A 15,788-nucleotide genomic window follows, 5' to 3' on the forward strand; every position below is an offset into this window, starting at 1 on the left:
TAGACAAATATATATATATATATATATATATATATATATATATATTAGTGATGGGATGATTCTAATTTTTTTTTTCTGATTCCGGTACAATTACCATTTTCGTACTAAATTTCCGATTCCGATTCTTCATAAATCTTTAAATATTTAACTATAACTGGAAGTCCATCAAAAACTCATCATAGACATATATATATATATATATATATATATATTAGTGATGGGATGATTCTAATTTTTTTTTTCCGATTCCGGTACAATTACCATTTTCGTACTAAATTTCCGATTCCGATTCTTTATAAATCTCTAAATATTTAACTATAAAGTTGTTATTTTGTCAGGATTACAGAAAAAACACGTTAAATGTCCACATATTTTCTCAAAGCTAAAAAAAACACACTTGTGGGGGGTGGTGATTTATAGCTTTTAGCTTTACTGGTAGCTTTAAATAAATAAATATTTATTATTTTATTATTTCTACCAACAGTGAAAGTTTTTTTTTTTTTTTTTTTTTTCAAACAAAATCAAATAAAAAAAGATAAATACAGGAATCGTTTTTGGCATCGAAAAATGGCACACATTTTCACATTTTTCCGATTGTGATACCAACTCCGATACCACCAAAAGTTTTGATTTTTTTCAATTCCCGATTCCGATTAATCGTCTCAACTAATATATATATATATATATATATATATATATAATGTTTGTGTGTGTATTTATCTTATCAAACTAGTTAATATCTGTTATTTGAGTGGGGTTTACACAGTACCTGGATATGTCAATTTCCATCTTTATTTAGTTCTTATCCTAGCAAAAAACACAAACATAATAAAATTGAAAATAAATGAATAAATAAATAAATAAAATAAGGGAGTGAATAGACAAGCTAATGTTGAAAATATTCAAATCCAGTGACTTGCCTACCATTAAAGTGCCCTATATGTCAGTGACTAGTGATAAAACAAAGACTGTTGGACATGCTTGTTTGAAACTTGGTGGTCAAGCCAAACATGCACATGCATTCGACAGATGCTACAAACTGTAATCGGACATATAAACATCATTTTGACTTAACTCCAAGCACCTCAAATCATGCCAGGACTTATTACCACCATGGCATATAAGAAGAAAAAGAAAAAGAAGTAAAAAAAAAAAAATTAACAGCTGTCCAATGCCCTGAATATGAATATTTTATTGTTTGAAAATTAAAAAAAAAAAAAAAAAATTCAATTATATTTTCAATAAATAGCAATATTTATTTAAAAAAACAATTCCACACTTGTCTTGGCTTTCTAACCATTAAATCTTAAATCATACATATTACTAGGGCTGTGACAACAGCATATTCTTTTCATTGTTTTGAGTCCTGAGTATATATCCGCTAATATCTTATATGTTTTTATATAGCCTGATGTTGTTCTCGGTTGATTGACTATGCCTTACTGTGTCGGATATATACTCGAAAGTAAAAACAATAAAAAGAATATGCTGTTGTCACAGTCCTACATATTACATGTATGGTTGCAATGTGATTATACGTCATAATCACATTGACACACCAGTTCCTGCTGGATCACCAAAGTTAAACAACGTTGAACCTGGTCAGTACTAAATGAGTGACCATTTAGGACTTCCAGGTGCTGTATGTGCTCTCCGCTTATCTCAGCATTGTTTCCACTCGTTCTGGGCTTCCATTGGACTCGAGCAGTGCCGATATAGGAGAGGTGTGGTTGGAGATTGCGCAACCCTTGCCTCATAATTACATGCGCAGCTGTCCCTACAGGGGATATCCTTTGTCTTTTAAGACTGAACAGAGGCATCAATGTAATGTGAATTTTATTAACGATCCAATGCGTGATATTTTTTTGGGGGGTGGGGTCATGTACATTAAACTTTACTTACCTGTATCTAAACATTTACACGAACCAAAACATTTCAGCCAATGTGACCTCTGACCTCCTTCAGGCGTGTCTTTTTAAGATTAGGAACCTGATGGTTGAACTTTGGCATTTCTATGATAGAACGATGCAACTGCGGTGTCTAAACCTAAACGTGAATTCCATGAACAAACTTCTTTCCTAGAACTGCCCGCCTGTGGAACTCTGTTCCGCTGGTCTATTTCCCAGCTGACTACAATATTGTTGCCTTCAAGTCCAATGTAAACAAGTTCTTCTGAACTATCCTCGTAAATAATCTAATTATACCAAATTTCCACCACAAAGTATTACTATGCTACTGTCCCAATGACTACAATACACACATTAACTCTTATCCTTGAGTGGCATTTGGGCCTTGATATGTCATAACCCCTTTGTATATATTTAAAAAAACTGAAACGTTGAGAATATAAGAACCAGAGTGCGAATAGTAGTCTGAATAATCAAAATAATCCAAATTATTGATCCACATCTCAAAAATCCTGAAACATGTCTTTTATTCCAATATTTAGATTAGCAGTGAACATCAGATCAGATTTATTTGTCCAAAAAACAAACAACCCTATAAATAAGTATATAATAAAATGCAACAAACGATGACAATTGACAGGTAGAAGCTAATCACCTCGTGTTTATATATGTATAGTGTATTTTTTTTTTATAAAATTAAATCGAAATACAACGTTTTTAAGAACATGGTCCAAAGTTCTGCAAAATAAATTGGCAAAAGAGAATTAAATTTTGATTTTCTAGCAAGTAAGCGATTAATCATGAAAATCCAGGAAACTCACTCTACTTTATATATTATCATTATTATCAATATAATCTAGATTAGATATAGAATATCAATAAAAGTTTGCAGTTTAATTAAATGTAACTTAAAGCAAAGCAGATGACATTTCATATCAAATATCCGCGTAAGTAATGAACGTATTAAGTTAGCAAATTATGGACAGATACTTATTTTTCAAGAACATTCTGAACCTAAAACATACCTGCAAAAAACACATACCTGCAAAAAACACATACCTCAAGAAACACATACTACTAAAAAGCACACCCCTCCAAAAAATTCATACCTCTAAAGAATTTCTTCCATTGCTTTTTTCTCACCATTGTCACAAGAAGCATATTTTATGTGCCTTCCTCAACAAATAATTTAGTAGAACTGTGTAGTGGATCTGCTGTGCAAAATGAATCGCTCACTGCATCCAGTTGTGATGGCCATCCTCATCAGTTAAAACGCTGCTTCTTTGTGTACAGTGCCTGTGGTGGAAGTTGAATGGTAGCTTTCCTCAAAGCACATGAAGCTGGCACAAACACTTGGTTGTAAACTGTTAGGGCAGCCGACTAATCCATGTTGTTAGCTATGCAGAGGAGTTGAGCTGCTGGACAAGGGATGGTAATAGACCTAAGCAGATGATGTGCATCTCGATATACACTTCAGACACATGACAGGCCTAACCAGAATATTCTTTCTGACTCAGATGACAGAGGACCTATGCATAGTTATAAGAGGGTGTAGTCTGAACAGTTCGACTAGTAGAAGTTTACAGCGTGAAAGGATGATAAATGCCAGAAATACACTGGTGAACAAGGAGAATTTGCTTGGTTAAAAAGGCTGTCACCAACCGAGAAAGTTGGCAATTCATGTTGTGTATCAGCTCCACTATAGCTTAGTTATCCAAGCTTCAGCACGGATGGTAGTCCTTCCTCCAGAACTATATAATTAATTATTATAACTTTATATACATATATTGTTTACTAAATTCTTTATGTTGCTTTTTGTTTATGTCCCATCTACCCATGTTTCTTTTTTTGTTATACTTTATGTGAACACCAACAGCCTTTAATTAACCCGATCCTAAAAACCACGCAGCATCCATACTCACCTAAGTGACTTTTGCAGCTTTTCCAGTGGATTTGTGATGATGCTGGACTTAGTAGTGATGGTGGTTTGCAATGATGGTTACGGGTAAGGGTTAGGGGCACTTATTTATTTTTATTACTTTTTTTTTTAATTTCTAATTTTTTATTTATTTTTTACAATTTACATATTTGTGCTTTTTTTCTCTGCAAATCTTCTTCCTTTTCCCCCCACTTGATCATGTTGCATCGTTATTTTTCGTATTGCCGCCGCTGTCGCTGCTGCTGCTGCTGCCGACCTTTTATCCGGTCCATCTCTTGCAGATTTTTTTCTTTTTTTTATATATAGATACTAACATTTGTGTCCTGTGTAGTTGCACTTCGTTCATTTTTTTTTTTTGTCTTTGTCTAATACTGATCTCCCTCTCCCATTTTTCTACAGCATGGAAATGCATAAGAATTTGACCCTTGACCCGGCCTCAACCCCAACAACCACGTCCTTGACCTCTGTTCAGTCCCAACATCCCTTGGCCATCCCGCTGAATCAATTGATGAAGCCAATGCCGTATTTAAATGTCTCAAACATATACGACCTGACTAACGATCGCAAAAATTTTACGGCCAAAATGCGGGTAGGGGTGACGGCTAATAGCGCATTGAAGAAGGTGGAACGAGCAAAATTTGCACCTTATTGATTGAGAGAGAAAAGAAAGAAAAAATGCCATGTCTACTTCTACTAAGACTTTCGTTTTTTCCTTAGCTCACACTTGAGAACAGAGACATCTGAGCTTTCCCTACGTGTGAGGACAGTTTATATTTATTGAAAAATGTTATAGAAGAGAAGCAAAAGAAAAGAAAAGCAAAAAAAAAAAAAAAAAAAAATCAAACGCAAAGCAACAACAACAACAGCAACAACAAAAATGAGATAAAAAATTGGAAAATATTAATAATAATAAAAAAAAAAAATTGATTAAAATATTTGAAGAGGATGTTATTTCTCCGATATCTCGCAGATTTTAGTAGCTGAAGTCTATATTTTGTAGAATGATTTGTATAAGATGCCAAAGATAATTTTTTTTCTCTTCCCCCCCCCCACACTGTAAATTTGTACAAAGTGAATGACGTAATGAAGATTTAAGATTATACCTATGTTTTGTTTGTATTTAAAACGGACAACATTTTAATGTAAGCCCATCTCCAACATTCCAGTTCTATTGTCGGTCAGGGTATTCCTCCTTCTCCTCATCACCAGCCTCTTAATTCCAATTTGTTCTTTGCCCTTTTCTCTAAAAAAACAAAAAAACAAGTATTATTGTAACAATTATTAACCTTTATTTATACACTATCATAATTATTGTTAATCATAATTAATATTAAGGCCTTCAGCTGCATTGCATTAAGTGAAAGAAAGAATAACATTTTGAAAGATATCAAATGAAAATAAAAATAAAGAAAATATGTTGAAATTTTTTGCATCATGGTGAATATGTTGATTTATCTTGATATATATCAATGAGCATGAGACATTGATGAAAAAAAAAATGAGATTTGTTTTACAATCCACAGAGGTACGAAAAAGTGGCCAAAAATTCAAATATAAAACAAATGTTAGCAAAGGCAAGATGAATTACTCTTCTACCTATCTGGAAAAGCGTTTGGTATTTTTACTCACTTCAAAACGTTGCCCATAAAAAACATATACTGATATACTAACATATATGAACGAGAAAATGGCGGCGAAACTGACACCCTAAATATTTAAAGCTCTGAAAATGCCTTAAACATAAAATTATACTGTTAGAAACCCACCCAATACATGGTACCGTGACACTGTATGTTTTTTTTTTTTTTTTTTTTTTTTAAACCGATTAAACGTTTTAAAGTGAATAAAAACACCAAAACTATTCCAGATAGGTAAAAGGGTAACTTATCTTTCCTTTGATAAAATTTATTTGTTACATATTTGAAATTTTTTTATCACTTTTTCATACCTCTGTGTATTGTAAAGCAACCCCCCCCCAAAAAAAAAATGAAAAAAAAAAAAAAAAAAGCAGAAGTAAAAATTATATTAAAAAAAAAAAAGCTATAAAAATGGCAGGCTCAGAAAGGGATAATTCTAAAGAATTACTATTATAAAGGCAGGGTCGGTGCAAGGATGTAATGGTGCCCAAAGATCAAGTTTTATATTTCATCCATTTTGTAGTTCAGTTTATCGGATTCTGTTGGAATGGTATATAGTATTGTTCGGATTAAGTCTAAAAGAAAACTGTTCAAATCTGAATAGGTTTACCGTCTAATGTTATTTTCTGCACCTCGTTGTTACAAACCCATTGCAAGGAAGCAGAAAAAACTTGTGAATCGAGAATAGGAAGGATGGAGAGGGGTAATAAGTTACCCTCATCAACCCTTTTCCCTCATCCTAGATTCTTCTTGGCTTGTGTTTTGAAATACAGTCAAGTGTCCGCGCTCTGCAAATTGTTTTTCGGCAGTCAGGCAAACTAGTATAACCAGTGTATGTGTATGACGTTTATAATGCAATTAAAAAAATTGTTTTCCTGAAATGACTTTCAACATTTCTTTTGTTATCTTTTGAACGCTATCTGATTTTGTTGGCAAAGATTTGGGTCAGAATTCGTGGCACATCCTAGGTGTTGCCGATCTAAGCAAGAGCCTAAATGGGTAGCTCCGGCCCTGTATAAAAAAAAAAAATGAATAAAAAAAAAAACAAACAAAAAAATTAATAAACAATAATAAAAAAAAAAACGCTTGATAAGTCATGTTGCCTTAGAATTACCTTCTGCACAGCTGCCTATTTTATTGTTTTGTTTTTTTTTTTAATTTTTATTTTTTCCCCTCTGACCCATATTTTATTTTTCAAATCCCCCAAATGTTCAAAATGTCTCATGAAAACCTTTCATAGGCTGATTATTACAAAATTGGAGGTACCCTGGTGTTTGTTTGTTTTGTTAATGTCTTTTTATTATTATTATTATTATTATTATTATTATTATTATTATTATTATTATTATTATTTTACTTTGATGTCAGCTCATATTATTTACGATTATTATTATTATTATTATGATTATGATTCCAAGAGATATCCTCTCTCTGCAGTTGTCCTGCAGCCTGAAGCGTGATTTTGTATCTTTGTAGGATAACTTCAGAAGTTTGTGGAATGGGGATTCGCTAGGTAGATGACGTATGGACCATTTTAATATCGAGATCACGAAAAAGCCACAACAACAAATTCTGATCTACTGTTATTCATTACATGTATCACTTGTTTCATTTTTTTTTCTTTTTTTTTTCATGTGCTTGATCATGTCTGCATTTAGTGATCACTGTATTTACCTTCGACTATTTTTTAATTTATATCTATTTTTCTGTTTCAAATTGTTTTCTCTCTCTTTATCTACAAATGCATATATATATATATATATATACATATATACACACACACATATATATATATATGTATATATATTAATATATGTATTTATGTGTATGTATATATATATATATTTATATGTAATGTATATATAAAATATAATGGAAAAAAAAAACGATAAATCATAAAATATGAAACATAAATTTGGATTAGGAGCTTTGTCAGAAATTATTTTGGCAAAGTTTCTATAAGGTAAAGGAGCAGAAATGATAATCTGTGGAATCTTGTTATGTGATTAAATTATTTTGTGGTTTATCTATTTTATTTATACATACAGATTTTTCTTTATACAATTTCTCATATATATATATATATATATATATATATATACACACATATACTTATATATATATATATATACATATATATATATATATATATATATATATATATATATATATATATATATATATACCTATTTTCCACTGTGTTCTGTGTGAGCAACTGCGTTTGAGCACTAACCTGATTTGTGGTGATGTCGGACTGTTTTCTTTTTTTTATCGAGTAGAACTTTAGTAATCGCACCCATTTTCCCTCTTTAAACCAACAAAAACAACAACAAAAAAAATTTGCAAAAAATTTTAAGTTAAAAAGAAAAAAAAGAAGAAGAAAAAAAGAAACAAAGTATTTAAAAATTCACAAAAAAAGAAAAAAATACAAAAAACGATCTGCAGTGAGTAGGGTGGGTGGGGGCTGAGCTCAACTTGCACTTTGACCTTGTCACACAAGATATTTTTAGGAAGACTAAAATTTGGATGTATCTATGTATATGTATTTAAATCATATATATATATATATATATATATATATATATATATATATATATGGGTGTGTGTGTGTTTATAAATAGAGACATTTAAACAAAATATGCGACTAAGTAAAAACAAGTTAAAAATAATAAATCATAAAATATTAATAATTATGAGAATTCTCTGTTAAAATTTATGCAAGAATATTATCTATCCTATCACTAAAAATGATATTTGAATGAAGCGCATTTATTAGAAATTTAGGCTCGTGTATATATACACACACATATATATATATATATATATAAATTGAATAAAAATATATATATATATATATAAACATTTGAATAATACTGGGCGCATTGCCATTATTATCAACTGTTGAGGTTTTTATAGTATTATTCAAATGTTATACAAAAGTATTTAGCCATAAAATTTATATATATATATATATATATATATATATATATATATATATTGTGTGTGTGTGTGTGTGTGTGTGTGAGACAGAGTTTATATATATATGTATTAATGTATGTATATATGTATAATTTTTTTATTAGTATTCAAATATATATATTCTTATATTATTAAAGTATATATTACATATATTTTTCAGTATTTACTTCAACAGTGCTCAATACATGTGTGGAGTTTGGTGGTGTTAGTAGTAAAAACGTATGCTTATTCCAAATAAGCTACACAGAAATGTTTGTGTTTCATTCCTGCAGAAAGTTATCAGGTGAAATACGAGAATAAGAAATAAACGTTTTCTGTGTATCTTAGTTGTTGTAAGTGTGTGTTTATTTTACTAATAAGTATATATATACATATGTATGCATGTATATATATATATATATATATATATATATGCGTACATATATATGTGTGTGTATATATGTATATATATGTATATATTTATACATATATATGTATATATTTATATTATATATTATTTTACAAGGAATCACCACTTATCAAGGCCAGAAGACCACTTGAGGATAATGGTTAATGAGTGTAATGTTCGTTAGTGGGGAATTTGAGTAGAAATTGATTATTTAAGGGAACCGCAAAACAAGAAACTGTTTAAATTGAAGACAATCATGTTGTAGTCAGGTGGAAAGCAGGCCAGTGAAACAAAATTCCACATGAAAGAAACTTTGTTTATAGAATTTACGTTTATATTTAAGCATAGGTAGAGAGCGAGGGAAATTGTTGGTGATGGTTGTAGTGTGCTTTTTTGTATAAGCTTTGCAAGGGGAAACAATAGATTGAAGGTCAGACAGGCACTTGCCATGAAAATAACGATAGAGCAAAGACAAGCCTGCAACGTCTGTTTTGTGGGAAAGAGGTTGCGGGGAGGAGAAAAAGGCGTCCCATACTAGGCTTTGAAGCCGGTTTTGAACTCTGTCAAGGCAGGATAAAAGCTCTGAGTGGCCTTTCCACAGTTGTCTATTTTAGGGCGTATTTGGCCCTTGTACAGGTAGAGGACTGCGTCTGGAGTGAGATATTTTCTAGAGTGGCCAAATGAAACAACCACTTTTCCAGCGACATTGGCAACAGATTTGATGTAAGTCTTCTATGTTAAGTCAGAAGTGACGGTCGAATCCAGAAGTTTGTCAAAGTAAAGATCTTCTTTGAAATCACTTTCATTAAATGAGCCATTAATATCAGTTGGAGTTAAGTGTGGGTCAGGGCATTGGTTGTTAAAAGATAAAAGCTTGGTTTTGGACATGTTCAAATTAACCAGTCTCTTTTTGTCTCATTTCAGTATGTGCTCAATGTCAGAGGGATCTTGGTCCTTACTGGCTTTTGAAGTGTTGCCAAAGATGGTAGTATTGTCTACGTATATGTAGATGAATGAATTTAGAATGTAGTTTGAGAGATCATTGATGAAGAAAATAGGTTCCAGGATGGATCCTTGAGGCATGTCATCGTTGATTCCTTGAACTGTGGATTTCTGCCTATCTACAACTACTTATATAAACCTGTCAGAGTGAAAAGATTCGATGGTTGGGAAGACATTTTCAGATGCTTCATAGGTAGAAATCTTGTGAAGTAGACCTTAATGCCAAACCCTTTCTAATGCCTTTGATATGTCAAGAGCTATTGCTTTGCAGAGGAATTCCCTGTCGATAGATTGCCCGATCCTGTGTGAAATTGTAGTCAATGCATCCGCTATAGATCTTGCAGGATGGAAACCGTATTGCTTGTCACTGAGTATGCTGTTTTTACTGATTATTATTATATTATATATTTGATATATATATTATATCATATTAGATATGATACATAATCTATAAATATATATACAATATATATATGTATTATCGATTATATGTATCACATAATTATATATATATATATATATATATATATGTAGCTAATCCACACACATGTTCACATAGCAGAAACGCTGTTCTCAGTAATGTGACTAAGTTCTCAGATGGGAGCATGCCTTTATAATAATAATAATAATAATAATAATAATAATAATAATATATATAAATGGGGTAACGAACGGAATCGAATAAGATCAATTCGGTAAGATGAGACTTACCGGGATAATACAAAGCTCAACAAATTGTTGTGGAGCTTATATAGAAATCGATAAAGAAAGGAAATGAAGATATAAAACTATATACTAATATATATATATATATATATATATATATATATATATATATATATATATATATATATATATATATATTCATTTATTCAAAAACGGTATATATCAATTAGAGGTGTTAAGTAAGTTAGAACTCTTTATACCATGGTATTTCGAAACCTAATGCTTCTCGTCCGAAGAGTAGAGAATATGCTAGGTAACATAATAGGGATGCGATGTCTAGCGATAGTTACACACACACACACATATATGTATGTATATATATATATATATATATATATATTGAACATCAGCAAGGCAGCATATCAGCTTAGGCACACATACTTGCAATTTTGTAAGTGTGTTATGTAATTTACTGTTCGAAATTAAATTGAAACCAAGATTTCAAGTGAGTCGAAACTAATGGCACACGAAGAGAAGCATTACTGCTTTTCGAACTAGAAATTTAATATTGTGTGTATGGTTGCTCTTGCTAGAGAGTAGAAGGGAGTTAATTTAGCTTCATCTTGTTTTGTGAAATAAAATTAGTGACAAGATAAGAAGAATAAAAAAAACAGTCTTTTCCTGTTGTAGATTATCTTTTTAAATCTTCCGATCGGATTAGGTGTCATGTCAAAAAGAAAAAATCGGAATAAACAGTAAACTTTTGAGAAATTAAGCTTCAAAGAACGGGTTCGCTTACTTGGACAAGTCTTGGATAAATATCGATGCCTTTCAGAATAAGAGATCATATCAAAATATTAATATATTTTGTTTCAAATCAAGAGAATATATTTTTACTAAACCTAAGAGCCTTTAAAAAAAAAGAAACTATAATTATATTTATACTTATCAACATCACTGGGGCTCGTTTATCCGTTATCTTAGAAAGTTTCTTTCGAAAAGAACATAGAAAGTTTCTTTCGAAAAGAACTTTGAAAGTTTCTTTCGAAAAGAACTTTGAAAGTTTCTTTCGAAAAGAACATAGAAAGTTTCTTTCGAAAAGAACTTTGAAAGTTTCTTTCGAAAAGAACTTTGAAAATTTCTTTCGAAAAGAACTTAGAAAGTTTCTTTCGAAAAGAACATAGAAAGTTTCTTTCGAAAAGAACTTTGAAAGTTTCTTTCGAAAAGAACTTTGAAAGTTTCTTTCGAAAAGAACTTAGAAAGTTTCTTTCGAAAAGAACTTTGAAAGTTTCTTTCGAAAAGAACATAGAAAATTTCTTTCGAAAAGAACTTAGAAAGTTTCTTTCGAAAAGAACTTTGAAAGTTTCTTTCGAAAAGAACTTTGAAAGTTTCTTTCGAAAAGAACTTAGAAAGTTTCTTTCGAAAAGAACATAGGAAGTTTTTCTTTTCAATTTATTAATGTGTTTATTATTTAATGTCTTTCACAATTTCTCTAATTCCTTAACGAAATCTAAGTAAAATAATCTATTAAAACATCTAAATAACCCTTGTGTGTGTGTGTATATATATATATATATATGTGTGTGTGTGTGTGTGTGTGTGTGTGTGTGTGTGTAAATATAATTAGTTTCTTAAAAGGGTGAGTGCAGACTTGAGAAGGATTGTTTCTATCAAAGCTGTAATGCGTAGTTCTCTCCCTTCTCCTGAGATGGAAAACTCTTGGGGACAATGTGACGTTTATTCCACATCTTTTATGTAATATATTTAATTGCTCCTCTTAACCGTGTTGAGTTTCTTCTATCTTGATAGGTTTGCTTTCTTAAAAATATATTCTTTGTTAGCTTCCTTTAATATATATATATAATTCATTTATACAAACATTGATGGCTACATATGTGCATACATGTTTCTGTAATCACCCTTTACTGGGGAGATTACCTCTTCAGGGCATCATATGTAGCCATCAATGTTTGTCTAAATAAATTTAATATACCTGCTCTGTTCACTCATTGAGCACTTTTTGGTAGACACACGTTGTTTCATTGGATGTATTTCTAGGAAACTAAACTCTACTGCCATAATATATATGTGTGTGTGCATATATATATATATACACATACATATTCACATACATAGATATTCATATATATATATATTTATATATATATATATACATAGATATTCATATACATATATATATTTATATATACATAGATATACATAGATATTCATATTAATATATATATATATATATATATATACATAGATATATATATATACATAGATATACATATATATATATTAATATATATATACATACATATTCATATACATATATATGTTAATATATATATTAATATATATATACATACATATTCATATACATATATATGTTAATATATATATATATACACACACACATACATATACATATATATACATATTCATATATATATCTTTGTTCATATATATATATATATATATATACATATTCATATGCATATATATATATATGCAATTAAGTTATCATAATATTTTAGTATGTTGCTACCATACATTATTAGAGTTAGCAATAGTTTAAAATTAGCTAGTAAATTCAGCCTTGAGGCGAAGATAATAGTTACCGTCCTATAATCGGTCAGTAAGTTAATGCATGACTGATATGAACATAGTAGCTACTATCCTCTCAGAACAGGTCGAATTCACTATCTACTTTAATCTATTTAATACGATATCATATATATATATATATATATATATCTATATATATATATATATACATATATATTTAATACGATATCATATATATATATGTATATATATATATATATATATATATATATATATATATATATATATATATATATAAAGTATGCATTCAGCCAAATATTAATAAATAACGCAGTTTTTTTTTTGTTTGATTAGAATTTATATAATTTAAATTTTTTTTCGTATATTCCATTTCGTATTTCGGGCAAATAATTTTCGTGGGTTTCTAGTTCCATTTATTTTCATTTGTTCAGAAAGAAAAATGAAATAACCGTAATTGTACACACTAATTTGTCCGGAAGTACTAGATCAACTGTAGAAAAAAAAAAGTTTTTAAAAATTGTCCTATCAAACCCCACAAAAAAAACAACAAAAGAAAAACAACAGCAAAAAAAAAACAACAACAAAAAAAACAACAAAAGAAAAACAACAAAAAACTCTGTTATTTAATAATATTTGCCTGAATGAAAACATGCCTCAATACACGCATAAGTATGTTCCTATATAAACACGCACACACATAAATAATGTTTAGATCCATATCTATAAAACGAATTAGACCTCAGTGAGGCCTGACTCGTACAGATAACAGCTGATTATTTTTTTAAATCTTGAAAAAACAAAACAAAAAAAAAAGCAAAGAATAAAATGTTTTTTTTTCAAAAATATGGCCTGTCTTGTTTTTATATCAGTATTTATAACATCGATGCATTCTGTGTGATGATCAAACTTTGTATATATCCATAACAACAATAACGTTTCTTGATTTTCTTCCGTCTTTCTTTTCTTAGTACGTCTACCTTTTTGTAAAAAAAGAAAAATATATAAGACAAAACAAAAAGGGAACCTGCTAATCTATTCTGTGTCTATACATATCAACCAGGAATCTTCATTAAAATAACTTGAAATGGTGATCTCATTTGGCCATTTTTTTTTTTTTTTACACACGAGTATATACAACGAAAATGTCTCCTCGACTTTTCCTTTTTTTATTTGTGTTAAGAAACTTTCCATAATGAGGGAAGGCCAGTGAACTGACAGTGTATATACATACATTAAAATCCTTTATATATATCTCTCTCTATATATATCTATATATATATATATATATATATATATATATATATATATATATATATATATATATAGAATTGTAGACACCACACGTAAGGTTTGTACTTGTGTATATCATATATATATATATATTGAATGTGAGATACTATGTAATTGTTTTTGCCTCAATCCAATCAGCAATAGCATTGCAGTCTACACGCACCCTGACAGCCACAAACAGGAAATTCTAGACATGTGTCTCTTGATTAGGACTATTATAAATAATATCAACATTTTGGATATATTCTGTTAAAAAGCAAAATGGAGGGTGAAACTTAAATCTGGAATTTCCTGTTTGTGGCTGTCACCGTGTGTGTGGACTGCAGTGTTATTCCTGATTTTGGGAATTGGCAATTATATATATATATATATATATATATATATATATATAATATGATTAATGGTTTTGAAACTCTGGTTCGCAAATCCTTTAAAATTCATCAGATATTGGTTGTGTTCCATTCATATATGTATACATTAGATGCGACATATTATAGAATTGCTCTTTCACAATCAGATAAAACACCGCAGTCTACACACATCATGCCAGCCACAGTCAGCAAGTCGTAGGTACGAGTTTCATGCTTCTTAGGGCACTTCAGTGGAACATCCGAATTACATACACATTTTTGATACGTTCTGTTGAGAAACCCAGTGGATAGTGAACTTTGAGTCTAGGGCTTCCCGTCTATGGATGCCATAGTGTGTGAATTTAGAAAGCTATATATATATATATATATATATATATATATATATATATATATATCAATGGTTGTTAAACTCTTGTTTATATATCTCTTAAGATCCATCTAATATTGGTTGTGTTTTATATCCAGGTAAAAACGTAAATGGTTAGAGATTTTTATCTTCGCCCCCCCCCCCCCAAAAAAAAAATCAACAGAGATTAGACTAATCCTGCAATGACCTGGTCCATGGTGATTGCTGTGCAATTCTGGTTATGTGTAATAGCAGTTCTACGAGGTCCTTTCTCCCAGGCTTTGTCTTCTATCCATGAGAAGGGTTTTTTTTTATTGCTAATCACCTGAGGCGCCCTTTCCAGGGAATGTCAATGGGGCATTTGGAAACCATTGATATATATAAAAGGAGTTTATCTTACCACTTCGGTGCAATTTCATCGTAAACCCAATCGTTTTGAGTGTTTGAAATTGCATTTAAGTATACACAGACGTATGAGATAAAAATACGCTTGTCGCAATCGAATCTACCATTAAATTATTTCGGTAAAGGGTGAGAATTACCCCTGTTCAATTATTCATTATTATTAAAAAGCTCTAATTGCAAATGATATTGAGCCGTTTTGTATGTTCAAGATTGCTGTCTTGGTTTGGCTCTGTTCCGATTCCATAGTTTATTCTTTATATTGTTGA

The 15,788-nt window shown here is 30.2% G+C and overlaps 1 protein-coding gene across 40 annotated transcripts in view; it reads left to right on the plus strand.

Annotated features, from left to right (window-relative positions):
- The window catches only part of LOC145258136 (poly(rC)-binding protein 3-like), a 572,684-nt gene that overhangs the window by 466,140 nt on the left and 90,756 nt on the right, over positions 1-15,788 (plus strand). For 35 of the 40 annotated variants that reach the window (XM_080115905.1, XM_080115891.1, XM_080115897.1 and 32 more), the window contains one exon: positions 4,246-4,690. The exons of 2 other annotated variants lie outside the window; for them this stretch is intronic. In XM_080115905.1, the coding sequence (XP_079972031.1) occupies positions 4,246-4,498 (253 nt within the window). In that variant the 3' untranslated portion in view covers positions 4,499-4,690. Of the gene's footprint in view, positions 1-4,245; positions 4,691-6,959; positions 7,248-15,788 lie in introns of those variants that run through there. 3 more of the 40 variants (XM_080115923.1, XM_080115903.1, XM_080115919.1) reach the window with 1 other exon arrangement.

Source organism: Euprymna scolopes, chromosome 33, assembly GCF_053919585.1.
Source record: "Euprymna scolopes isolate OS-2025 chromosome 33, ASM5391958v1, whole genome shotgun sequence".
NCBI classification, from domain to species: Eukaryota; Metazoa; Mollusca; class Cephalopoda; order Sepiida; family Sepiolidae; genus Euprymna; species Euprymna scolopes.